At 49.8% G+C, this 12515-nt stretch overlaps 5 protein-coding genes across 5 annotated transcripts; 1 reads left to right on the forward strand and 4 right to left on the reverse strand.

The window, feature by feature from the left end:
- Positions 1 to 337: 337 nt before the first annotated feature.
- SPSK_01752 (uncharacterized protein) lies at positions 338 to 1654 on the reverse strand (the record flags this gene model as incomplete). The annotated part of the gene is made up of 1 exon (XM_016728658.1): positions 338 to 1654. The coding sequence occupies one exon, from the start codon at positions 1652 to 1654 to the stop codon at positions 338 to 340; it is 1317 nt and encodes a 438-aa protein (XP_016589529.1).
- Positions 1655 to 4364: 2710 nt separating this feature from the next.
- SPSK_02028 (cupin domain protein) lies at positions 4365 to 4811 on the reverse strand (the record flags this gene model as incomplete). Its single annotated transcript, XM_016728926.1, has 2 exons — positions 4365 to 4728; positions 4786 to 4811. 2 exons carry the CDS (start codon positions 4809 to 4811, stop codon positions 4365 to 4367), a joined length of 390 nt encoding a protein of 129 aa, XP_016589530.1.
- Positions 4812 to 5275: 464 nt separating this feature from the next.
- Positions 5276 to 6235, forward strand: SPSK_01864 (NADPH2:quinone reductase; the record flags this gene model as incomplete). Its single annotated transcript, XM_016728763.1, has 1 exon — positions 5276 to 6235. The coding sequence occupies one exon, from the start codon at positions 5276 to 5278 to the stop codon at positions 6233 to 6235; it is 960 nt and encodes a 319-aa protein (XP_016589531.1).
- A 127-nt stretch (positions 6236 to 6362) lies between these two features.
- SPSK_01545 (C6 transcription factor) lies at positions 6363 to 8375 on the reverse strand (the record flags this gene model as incomplete). Its single annotated transcript, XM_016728454.1, has 3 exons — positions 6363 to 6981; positions 7043 to 7332; positions 7425 to 8375. 3 exons carry the CDS (start codon positions 8373 to 8375, stop codon positions 6363 to 6365), a joined length of 1860 nt encoding a protein of 619 aa, XP_016589532.1.
- A 557-nt stretch (positions 8376 to 8932) lies between these two features.
- SPSK_01554 (uncharacterized protein) lies at positions 8933 to 10888 on the reverse strand (the record flags this gene model as incomplete). The annotated part of the gene is made up of 3 exons (XM_016728463.1): positions 8933 to 9705; positions 9804 to 10701; positions 10757 to 10888. The coding sequence occupies 3 exons, from the start codon at positions 10886 to 10888 to the stop codon at positions 8933 to 8935; spliced, it is 1803 nt and encodes a 600-aa protein (XP_016589533.1).
- Positions 10889 to 12515: the final 1627 nt, after the last annotated feature.

Below are 12515 nucleotides of genomic sequence, written 5' to 3' on the forward strand. Positions count from 1 at the left end.
AGTATAACGGTATAGTGGACTACTGGCCAATGTCATACTGTCTACAGTGGGGGGCCGCGCGCTTTTGTTAGCCGTCGTCGGGGGTGGCGGGGCGGTTATGCCGCGGAGTCATGCCGAGGCGGTCCGTGGCACGTTGGCCGCGGCGGTGGGTATGCCGGCGGTAGTGAGGGACAATTAGGTAAAGGGACGATAAAATAATATGTTTTTTTTTATTTTTTGAACACTTGGATTTGTTCTTTTGGTTGGCGATTTATAAACGTATAGACCTTTATGGCGCAAAATTTAGTAGGAGGTATATTATATAAATACTATATTTAACCTTAAAAACTCTTAACATTTATTCGAGTGTCCGTTTTTTCACGGAATTAGACACTGGTTTGTCAGTCTTTCGCGAGCGCTCAACATTATTTGTCGCCCGACTTGAAGGTGACAAGATGTCAGGATGGCCCGTAAGATGCGAATATGATGGTGTTGTGACATCTACTTCCGGGGCGCCAGGACGGTTATCGTTTCGAAACTGCCCTGCAATTTTCACAAGAGTTTCATCAGTCATAGAGCCGACCAATTGCGTCGATGACTGGCCAGCCAGCACCTTTTTGACATCAAAGACATCCGCAAGTGTAGTGACCACGACTTGGCCGCTGTCCCGTTCGGAAACAATTTCCCCAAAAGTATGCACTTTTCGAAAGGAGACTTGTTCTGAAGCTCGTCTGCACAGTTCGAGGCTCTTTTTCTGTGCGTCAATGTCTTCTTGCAACCGCGTCTTCTCCAAAATCTGCTCAGGCCGTTCGTGGCGTGTTGTGTTGAGGCGTTCTTGAAGGCGACCAATAGTTTCGGCTATCCTGTCCCGGCTTTCACTCAATGCTCGGAATGTCATCTGCTGTGCTTCAATGTCACCATCGGAAACGTCGCCGACACCGCCAGACATGCGCATAGGGGGATCTTGATGTTGCAAGAATTCAAGATGTGATTCGGCATCTTCACAAATGCGAATGCACTGTTTGATCACGTCCTTTTCGTCCTCCAGCTCGGCTTCTGAAGAAGTCGAACTGTTTATACTCGTACGCTGTGGTCGATCGTGGCTGATTTCCTCCTCAATACGCTGAAGGTGGACATGTAGATCGTAAACAGTATTCTTGATCATCTCGTGGAAGTCATTGAGAACTTCACGCGTGATTTGAGAAGTGTTTCTAAACGGTGTCAGCATTGTTTCGCCCCGGCTCAACATAGAAGAAGAATGCCTGACTGACATTGTGATAGTTCCAAGAGCAATATTAATCGTTGCTTTGTAGCGTGCCAAGCTGTCCATAAATGTATTTATATTGCCTCTCATGAACTCCATCTTCATCCAGTCTCGAAACCCCGTCGTTGGCTTTGCGCTGAATTTTTGCATGGCTGCTTCGAAATCGCTGCACATGGTGCCGCATCGTTTGACAGGACCTTCGAGGAGCGTCCACATAGAAGTATCCAAAACGTCGACAGCTGCGCCTAGGCTCTTCAAAATCTTATTGAGGTCGTCTAGCTCGTTATAAAGCTGGCGCAACATCTTGTCACGTTCTTTGTATCGGCTCACAGTACCACAAAGAACGTTTGTTGCTTGGGCCGCAGCCGTGATCATGGCCAATGCCGAGGCGGTAATGCTTAATGGATCCATTCCGGAAAGCGAAGATGAAGCGGTTAAGAGAAAGCGAAAATAAAATATGAGCACAAAATATAAAGCGTGTTCTAAAATACGTTTCACTTTTAAGGCTCACTTGATGTGTTGTGTTTGATTCTGAATTAAAGACGTCGGTGCCTGATGATGAGCGGGGTCAAACGGAGAGCCCCGCCATTCATTATGTAAAATAACAGTGACGCCATATAAGCACGGTCTGCCAATGGGACTTGTCACGGGAACTATCAGGCAACAATGACAAAGGGGCCCCACTCATTCAAGGGCTAGATGGATAAAACCTAGAAGTCAGGCAATTATGGCTTCAAGCGAATATTACACAAAACAGCCACAGTTGCCTAACCCTCTAACCCCGCTCTGTTCTGATTTGAAGTTTATTCCGCCCGGAAGCACCCGCACGACACGCCATGGATTCAAAGACAATGCTGTTCTGTCATTCAAATAAACCCACAGATGGACCTTGCACACATATTGTATAAACTTCCCGTATGATTGCTAGTCATACACAATCTGCTCTGGGCCTATTGCATTTGATGTGGAATCCGGAAACCAACCTTATCGGAACGCCTATGTCGAAGTATATCTTTTTCATTAATGGCGCTTCCTCTTCATCTTCGGTAAGATGCACTTTACTTCCCGAAGTCAAATAATCTGTTAGTTCGCCGTACTGTGCAGAGAGGGGCGTTCAAAGAACGGAACCTCGTGTCGGGGTCACCTGTAATAAGGCTACGATGTCTGGAACATCGTCTTCTGTTACCATGCTAGATATGTAGACCGACTATTTTCTCCTCGGTAGGTCGTGCTATCCAGACAAAGATGATGATGCCCTGTTGCATTGTAATCCACGTAGCCAAAGCCTGGCTGTCCGTGTGCAGGTATGTGTTGTTGCCGTCCTGTGCTACGAGAACTCACTCCAGAAATTATCGCCATTTTCGGATCCGATGAGCGTCCATATTTGGCCTCTCCCCTCTCTCGCCCGTCAGCTCTTCGGTTCGGATCACATGTAGTAGCTGGCAGTCGTCTATTTCAAGGCATTTTTTGGAACACGTTGCCTGGATATGGAGATTGCTTGTCGAGGACGTTCAATGGGCTGTCTGTTGGCTTATCCTCAGAAATTTGTTGACATACAGCGTGCCAAGGCATGCTGGTGAGCGACTCTTGTGTCTCTAGTCGTGACGGGCTCCTCTGTACCGAGACCTTGGTCTTTTTGCTCACACTGGCAAGTGTACATAGATGCTCTATCAGCCGCGGACCGTATCAACCGAGACCGTGTTGCCCAGTCGTCATAATAGGGACGCCGAGTCCGTTCTTGGCTGCCTCAGGTGCCTCTTCATGGCTTGGCAAGAAAGCTTCGACAAATTCCGACGTCGGGTCTGTGATCGGCGGTTCACTCTGCTCCAGAAGTGACAGGCAAGCCTCGTTCGTGCGGAGTCCCCGTGTCTTAACAACGTTTTAACTCTCCTGTTGCTGTTGTAGCAGCACCCGTTCGCGGAGCTCTTCGAGCGTGGAAGCGTGAAAAGCAGCATCCTCGGACGGCTGTTTTGGACGCTCGCATAAAAGGGGATCAACGATGGCGGATACATCACTAAGAGCCGTATCGATTTTGGAGGCGTTTTACGGCCTATTGACAGTGGCAAGTTTCAAAAGATAGCGATAGCAGAGTTTCTTTACAGTCTGGTACAGACCCTGTATATCGTCTTACGAGAGGTGGGCTGGCTGGTCTAAAAGATCCCTGCCTGGACAACATTGATCCACCGCCTCGTACAATAGAAGACTCCTGTTGACGTTTTAAAACTCGTCGAATTTACCCCTACAATAAGTCTCTGAAGTACGTGGCAATCTGCTTCCCCAGTCACTGTACACGTCCGTCGGCCATTGCGTCTCCGCAGTACATGCGAAGCCACTCCCCTGGGCTACACTATCTTGTTGTCGCCCTACATACAGTTGATATAACGTTTTCCATCCTCTGGATCTGGGAGAGAGGACGTGAACCCATAAATACGATGGACTTCCTCTTCAAAGTTTGTTTTCCGTTGACGACATTCAGAGGTGGTGAGGTGGTGAGTTAGTAAAGTGGTGATAGTACATTTTAACTGCATACAACACTCAACAGGAAGGCCACCACTAAAGGTGATCCAGAAAATACCAGCTGTTCTCCAGTCTAACCTCCGTTTATTATTTCGATCTTATGTATTAAATCCGTATAGACAGTGAAGGCAAAAATAAAGCTCTCAAATAGAACCGCAGAGTGACAAACCTAAAGTTACGATGCCCAGCTTAAAGAATAGTTTTAACTGAAACCTTCCTAAAAAAAGGAAATAAATAAAAAGTTAAAAAGATTAAAATAACTTTATATTAAAAAAATTAAAGATAAGTTAATAAAAGTCCTTATCGAGTTATCGAGTCCTTCTATTTGTAAGTGAATTTATCTTATAAGAAATAGGTGGGGAGTTCTAGCCTTGGTCACAGATTTGTTTCGTCAGTTTATTAGTAAGAACTGAGTTGACAGAGTAGGTATACCACACCGTTTCACTAGTGTCGGAATCGTTGATAAGTTCGGAGACCGGTAGGCGAATGTTTGACGTAAATTACGGGGATTATTCTTTCTTTTTATAGTTGACTCTTTTCTTTACTGTCGGATATAAGTTTATTTAGTGACTTTAATAAAATCGATCTATTGTAATTCTGTCCCTTACGCTTCGTCGTCAAGTACGGTGAGACGATTGTATCCGCCTTTGACGACTTCCGTGTCCACAATGAAAACAGCAACCAACGTCGCTGGTTTCTCTTGGCTGTTGTTCTCTCCAATCGTATGATGGCAGCCCGGTTGTTCGATGAAACCCTCCCCTACCTGGTAGACTTTGGGTGGGTTCCCATTCATACCACTCAACACCTCGCCCTCGGTTACTGTTGCCACAACTGTCGCGCCGGCGTGCCGGTGAGGGGGTGTGAACGCACCCGGGGCAAAGTGAACTTCAAGCCCGACAATCGATTTCCCAGGTGCATTCTTGAGCTCGTAGTCGTAGAGCACCTTAACGGTCTCTCGGGGCCGAGCTCTGTCATGGTACACAGTCAGCATTCCTTCGGGTTAGAATCACTCTTGAATGACGTACTGTGTTTCGCGGGATTGTGCAGCCATTGTGCTAGAGTGCTAGAGGGTATTACGAGTTTAACGTAGTTTTAGCCGTAGGAGTGGCATTCAGGGTCCAGCCGATGCTCAAAGGAGCAATGCAATCCATGTGTATTTATAGCTATACTTCTCTGAGGAGCGGGATATTCGAACATTATGCCGCATACGGCACATTGAGCTTTCGGGTATCCGCGCTCGGTGTCCCGGGTATCCCCTCTCGGCGTCCCGGGTATCCCCACTTTTCTCTAGTCATCAACCGCCCCGAGCTGACGTTGGATGTTGGTTATGCCCAACTTAATGCACGCAGTGGTAACAAAGACACAAGCTGCGAGGTGGACATAAATTCATGACGCCTTTGTCTCTTCGGCGTCCGCTGTCGACAGCAATCATCGGTGCCATATTCTATATTCTAAATATTACACACGACACTAGATCACTACCCAGTCACAGTCGAATAATCCCCCGAAAAAAAGATGAAAGCCGTTCAAATCCTGGGCGACGCGTCGTCCCCCAAAATTGTGACCACTGATTCAATTGCAATCCCTAGCCTCAAAGGCGCCGAAATTCTCATTCGCGTCCTTGCTTCTGGCGTCACCGGCGACGAAGTGCTGTGGCCCGAAGTCTACGAAACTACCTCACGCATACCGGGACATGACGTATCCGGAGTCATCGCAGCTTTCGGCCCTCACTATAACGGTCCCCTTGCGGTCGGCCAAGACGTAGTTGCGCTCCTCGCAGCCGATCGCGGCCAGGGCCAGGCTGAATACACTATCTGTCTGGCAGACGAAGTTGCCCTTAAGCCGGACTCCATAACGCACGAAGAAGCCGCTGCGCTGCCTATCCCTGTCCTCACGGCCTGGCAGGCCGTTGTGGACCATGGGAAGCTTACTGCTGGCACTACGGGCATGCGGATCCTTATCACAGGGGCATCTGGTGCCGTCGGGATGCTAGCTGTGCAATTTGCGATAAGACTCGCCGACGCCAATGTGATTGCCCTCGCGTCGTCTCGGAACCATCGTACACTCAAGCAACTTGGCGTACAGGATGTGGATTTGCACGACTACAACACACCAGGCTGGGAAGCGAATATCAAAGACGTGGACGTGGTCTTTGACACAGTCGGCGGCGATGTCTTGAGAAAGACCTGGGAAACTGTCAAGAGCGATGGGATCATCATCACAGTCGGTGATCCAGCGCCGGCATGGGCATTTGGGGGAGGCAAAGCTCCTGAATCTGCGGACTACCCTGACGTACGATACATGCATTTCATTGTCAGCCCAGATTCGCACACGCTGGCCCGAGCTTTGGAAATGATCGGCGACGGCTCGATCAAGCCACTGGAAGTGGAGTCGATTCCTGTTGAGAAGGCCGACCAGGCTTGGGAGCGAGCGAGACAGAGAGGACGCAGCAAGAAGATTGTCATTACTTTTTGAGGATAAGGGAGAGACTCCTATAACATAGAGAGAGAAGAAGGTCGAAAAAATCATAACTTTTCATAGAGCTCAGGGCGTCATTATTCAATCCTTATAAAAATGGAAACCATAACAAGATTTATAAATCTCATGGCGGATTATTTGTCTCCAACAAGAAGTTTTGACCTGATTCGCCCGAGTTGTACCAGCCACAAAAATCCTCCATCGAGCCGAGGGAGGCAAACAGCTCGATGTCGCTCGCCGCCACATATGCTTCAACCTCTGAAATCCCTTGGCCTTGTTCGCTTGAAGGAGTTTGAACTTGGCTGGGTCTTGGTACATCGGCAGACTTGGCTGCCTTGGACCGAAGCCCAAGGACATGTCGAGCAATAGTCTGTATCTCCTGCACGCTCGTTTCGATTCTGGGCCAAAGCTCGCCCAGCATCTTGAGGCACCCAATCGTCATGCGAATCTGGTCGCGAGCAACGGCAAGCTCCTTTCCCTCGAGCAGAAATGTGCACGCGGACAGCAGCGCCAGGGTGCCTTCACTGACCATGCAAGTGGTGAAGGGGCTGTGGCGGAAGTGCTCCGTGGGTAGCGCTAAGAGGCGGATCTGCGCTTCGATTGATTTCCGGACGCGCACAGTGTGTACGTTGATGAGCTCCGGCGATGATGTTTCCCGAGGTGGATGTCGGGCACAGCTCGAGATCCACTCCACCGGGTTGAACTTGAGGTCGGACAACGGCCTGTGGAGGCCGATGGCTGCGCTAGAAAGGGTCAACTTTAGTCTTTGCAAGGTGTTGTAGCAGTATGTAGTCGGAAGCTTACACATGAATTAACAAGTACGCTTGAAACATGAGTTCGTCGATTTCGCCCGTCTTGCTCATAACCTGCTTGCGGCCGCTCGGAAGCAAAAGAAGCCATGCATTGATGACAGAGTCAGCGGCTTGGAGAATGTGTAGGGACTCTTCACTTGCAGCAACTTTCGGGGCCGTCGATATTGCCAATGCCGAACATCGTACTGCGCCGATGAGATAGGCAAAGGACGAGAACGAAGTCGATTCGGGCGCTAATTCGCGGCAGTCGAAATCATGCAGCGTCTGGGGCTCCGGAATTTGCTACAGATACGCATCATTTAGATTTTTTAGTTAATCAGCAATAAAAACGCGACTGTGCGTCGCTGCTGGCCGGAGTACGGAGTACTACTCACCCCCTTTTCGTAGTCCGCCTCTTCGCATGGCAAGTCAACCGTGGCCTCGACATCCACAGTTACAAAATTCGCGGCCCCGAGTGTCCCTGCATAAAAAGCATCGACAATGTAGAGCATCCACCATGTCCGCCTCCAGCACTCCGTCAACACCGCATCCTGGGCTCCGTACTTTGCGGCAAAGTCCTGACGAAACATTTGCAAATCAAGACCGAGCTGAACAGCAGCATCCATCTCCCTCTTCGATTCGTCCTTGTAGCTGCTCCAGAACAATGCTATCGAATACAATACGCGACACTGGACCAAGATGGGATCTGTTGGCGCAGCCTCTGCAAAACAAGCGTCGACATGCAATCGAAGAGCGGCAGACCACTCTCGCGTGCTGTAAATGTGGCCAATGAAACGCAAGATGGCGATGAGAGGTCTCAGGTTCAGTTGTATACTTGGGTCCCGGTGAATTCGCATCAAGTGTTTCAGCGGCAACGCAACGGGGTGGAATTTGTGAAAGTTCTCGTAGTACGACGTGATGAAAGGGTCACCCGCGATATCGTTGCCAACGTCTACCTGAAGTGTAGCTTCTGGCCCCGGTGGCTCCGAGCCATAGCTATTCGTGAGATCTGCTCCAACATCACTGGCAAATTGGGGTGGTGACGGGTTGTATTGCTGATGAGTGGTCCTCGAGGGCTGTGGCAGATTCGAACTGTTGGCGGATTCAACCGGACTCCGACCCGCGGCCTCGAGTCGTCTGCGCCGCTCAGCTAGAGCTGCGCGGTCGAGGCCGCCCCTTCGTGACTGCGTGTACTGGCACTGCTTAGCAGTCTCAACGCAGCGGTTGCAGCGTGGTCGAACCCCATCGCACTTCAAGTGGCGGGAGCGGCAGAGCAGACAGGCCAGGGATGAGCGCGTATTGCCTCTACCATTTGGTGGTGCCGCCGACGTAACAGCAGTACCCATAAGGTCCGGATTGTGTGTTAGAGAAAGGAAGGGGATGGGGCGCTTGGTTAATACTATTCGGCGACCGCCGTCGACTCTGTAAAGGAGTGAAATGAAAGACGGATACCGGATATTCGGTGCCTTTGGAGGGTGGGTCACTGTCGAAAGGACTAGCGCGGGGAATACTATGTGACATAGGCACGTGACCCTTAATTTACTTAGGAGTATTTCGTATTAAACTAGACAGTGGGTAAGGAGGGCCCTCACGAGGTCCAAAAGGAGACCCAAAACCTATACGTTTTCATTTACTTCATGAACGTCTCCAAGTCTCCCTAACTTTCACGAGGCTGTACACATACAACGTAAAGCAACTGGATTTCCTTAAACAATCGATAGAATTTATACGCCTAACATACATAAGTAGTAGAGCGTTATCATAAGGGCATACGTGACGGGTTGTTCAACAGACCCGCCCCAGCCCTTTCTTATATTTTTGAGACAAGGTCTGAAATCTGTGCAGCGCCGGTGTTTGACCTAGTTATCGACTGCCTAATCAAAAGATACCTGTAATATTGAGACTAAAGTTCATCGTATTTCGCGCCGTTGCTGGTTTGTGGCTGTTGGTGGACGTGGGTTGTAGAGTCGTCAGCGGACTTTGCGTTGACGATCTGATAAGCGATGTTTGTCCAAAAACCACAAACAGTGGCGTTGTTCTGCTTGTCCGTTGTGAGCACAAACGCTCTCTGGAAAATCGGAAAATACTGCTGCACCCGCAAAACATTCGACAGCGACTCTCCAGGCGAGGCCACTGGCCAATCAAACGGGCGCGTCGGAGGGCCGCTGTTGGGATTGCCCGACGCGGCAAAGGCACCGAAATATGCCTGGTAGACATATTTAATCGATTCATCGAGGTCAGTCGCTAGGGCGTAGGCCTTTGCTTCACCAAAGTCTGGATCCGCGTTCAAAATGATATCGACGGCGTCCTGGATGCCGTTCATAAATGCCGGCAGCAAATCGCTCGCGTGCACGGCCTCCACCTCGGTCGGGAACGCATACTGCATCATGTAGCTCACGGAAGGGAAGGCCCCGTAAAGGTCGCGCGTATTGCAGAAAAAGGAGCTGTCGCCAATGACGGCGGCCAAGCAGAGCTTGAAATCGCCGCGGTATGGGGCGGCGACGCAGTTATAGCGGCTGCGAATCTGGCTGCGAACAGTGGCGAGGGCAGGTCCGGGTATGAACTCGGCGAGAAAGGTGTCAAAGTCATTTTGGGTCCGAACGTTGGGCGTGAAGCTGTACGATTCATTGTAGACATGGGAGATTATGGCACCACTGATGGCGGGATAGAACTGCTCTGTTTTTGTCACGTGGTTGTCAGTTTTCGACGTGTTCCAAGTAGGCATCATAGCAAGCGGCGTGTGCTGTGCGGTCGTTGCAGAGAGAGAAACGTACTGTATGCGAATGACAAAGCAGGGATGGTCTGGACCCAAGTGCCATCGACGGACGGCCCCACCGGGTAGATTCCCGTGTCCTTGACTCTGTGGTAGAGATAGTCGTTCGCGTTAATCAGGGCATCAATGTTTACATTTCGAAGGCAAGTGATGTTGAAGTTGCGGCCGCATCCTGCTGCCTGTGAAAAATTCAAGTAGGTCTCATCAAGTGTCCCGAGAGGCTGGTTATCCCAGGACCACGGAAAGGCCGGGCTCTGCACCAAGAAGGTGTTGAACAAAGGCTTGACAGTGCCACCCTCACGAATGAGATGATGAAGAATCGAGCCGGCACCGGCTGACTCGCCCCATGCGCTGACCCGGTTGGGATTGCCACCCACTCTGGAGATGTACTGGTTCGTCCAGTTGAGCAGCAGAGCCTGGTCGTAGAGTCCCGCATTGGGCTGCCCCGAACTTTGCATGTACCGACCGGCCAGCCACCCAAAGGCGCCAAGCCTGTAATTTCCGGCGACAAATATGACCTCGTTGTGGGTGGCTGTATTCATTGCCTGACCCGTGTAAAGCGAGATCCCGTCGCCTAGCTCTTTGGCGCCAAAGGCGAAAGCTCCGCCGTAGAACCAGACGACGACTGGCAGCGCCTTGATCGGATTCCCATTGGCATCAAAGTTGGATGCCGGCACGTAGACATCCAGGAACAAGCAATCCTCGTCCTGGGGCAGATCTTCGAGGGGCGCGCGAAGATCTGGGACGCCGACTGGTCCATCGTGAGGAACTTGAAGACCGCTGGCGCTCACCTGGTAGCAAGCTGCCCCCGACGAGCTGTTGTCCCATTGGGTTGGAAATGCGGACCGGCCGAACCTGGGCGGCTTAGCTCCGAATCGCACATTTTTGAAGACGTAGACCTGGAGGAAAGATTAGTGCACGTTGAATACTGGCACGGACTTCTTATGTACGAACATTTGAGTCTTTTTCGTAGACGGTAGACTGCCATGTGCCCCAGGGCAAGTTCAAGATCGGCAGCCGGGCTGCAGTTGCCTGGGCGAAAGATAAAACAGCCAAAAGGCAAACCGGGATGGCGAGTATCATCATGTTCGAAAGTCAAAGGCAGGGCAAGGAAAGGAACGCATAATTAAGCTCACGGGCTTGAGCAATTAGTAGCGAAAGCGTCCACAATACACACGAGGGCCATGCCAGGATATATGCTCTCTGAGATGATGAAAATCGAGCGTGTCACTCGGTGCTCAACGTCGTCAATCGTCACCCGATCACTGAAGGCCTAGACTCGACCCATGGTGAATAATATTGCCTATTTCGGCCACAACGTACCAAGCTGAGATATGCACAAAGCTTTGTAAAAACGCCACGGGCGCTTGGGCATGCCTCTGAGGCCTCTCAGTGGATGGAGATTGTACTGAGCTTTACACGTGTGTGCTCTGGCATTTGGAGGCTGCTTATGGCTGGTCAGCAAGCATCTTGTTGACCTATCAACGACATCGCGAATGATTTACCCCGCTCGTAAACTAGGTCGCCAGTTTTTGGATACGGAGACTGCGTGAGAGCCGTGATCGGATGAAAAAAATGCTATTTGGCTCCAGTGTAGCATGGTTGGCAGGACGGCTTCCTTCTATGGCGTTCTCTTTTGGTCAGGATTCCGCATTTATGAAATATAGCTGTGACAGAGATGTGTGTGTATTCTACTACGGAGAAGGAATCTAGCACAGGCAAAAAGCCCGTACAATGTAGGGGATGAGGAAATTGAGGCACATAGATTTTTTTACTCAATGTACAATTTTTTACCGTCAAAATGTGTCAAATAACGGTTTGGCCCAAAAGTTAGTGTAATTATGTTGTCTATGGTAGAATTCTGCTTAGATCCATAAAAGCTTCTAGTTATTATCCCCGGTGCCCGGTTACGTGCACGTATTAAGACCGTCACGACCATGTGGCATATCGAAATATTGGCAAATAAAGTGATGATTTTTAAAGAGAAAGAAAAAGCCAGAGAAACCCCCCAGGAACAAAACAACTCTAGACATCCTCTTGAAATTGATGCCTAGGATCTAAGGCAAGGCTGCCACATGACTTAACTAAGTGGTGTTATGGCATATATTTCAATACCCACCCTTCCCCCCGCAGATCTGAAGTCCGTACAGAAAGTTCAGCCATCACGACAAAAGAAGAGACCAAAAGGCATAAAAGGAGCGTGGGTAGACTGTTCAGAAGTTTTGCTAGCCAGGGTCTCTTGGGTGTGGCCGTAGGGCTAACAAACGGACGAATTTATCGTATTTTTGTCGCTGTAGAGGCTTCGTGAAGCCATCGGCAGGCACATGTGCTGTCGGTTTCCATGACATGGAGATCTGTCCATCAGCTATCACCTGGCGGAACCAATCGTGATAGATGTCCACATGCTTGATATCGACGGTTATCACATAGGATAGGGATTTAATTGGAATTCAGCCGAAGAGTTAGGTATCCGTAAAGATAATGACAAACGGATTTACCACCCGACTCAAGCGTGACTTTTTGGAGTTTAACATTTACCGATGTATCCAAGACATTCCGGTTGCCCACCATTAGAGTAGCACTAAATAAATATTTATCCCGCACCTATTTAAGAATTTGTCTCATAAATCAAGCTATTCGTAGTTATGATCTCACCAACGCTGAGCAACTTAATCATTGCTTAACCCCTTCACTGTATCGGGATAGTAGCTCA

This window comes from Sporothrix schenckii, assembly GCF_000961545.1.
Source record: "Sporothrix schenckii 1099-18 chromosome Unknown Cont42, whole genome shotgun sequence".
In the NCBI taxonomy this organism is placed as follows: domain Eukaryota; kingdom Fungi; phylum Ascomycota; class Sordariomycetes; order Ophiostomatales; family Ophiostomataceae; genus Sporothrix; species Sporothrix schenckii.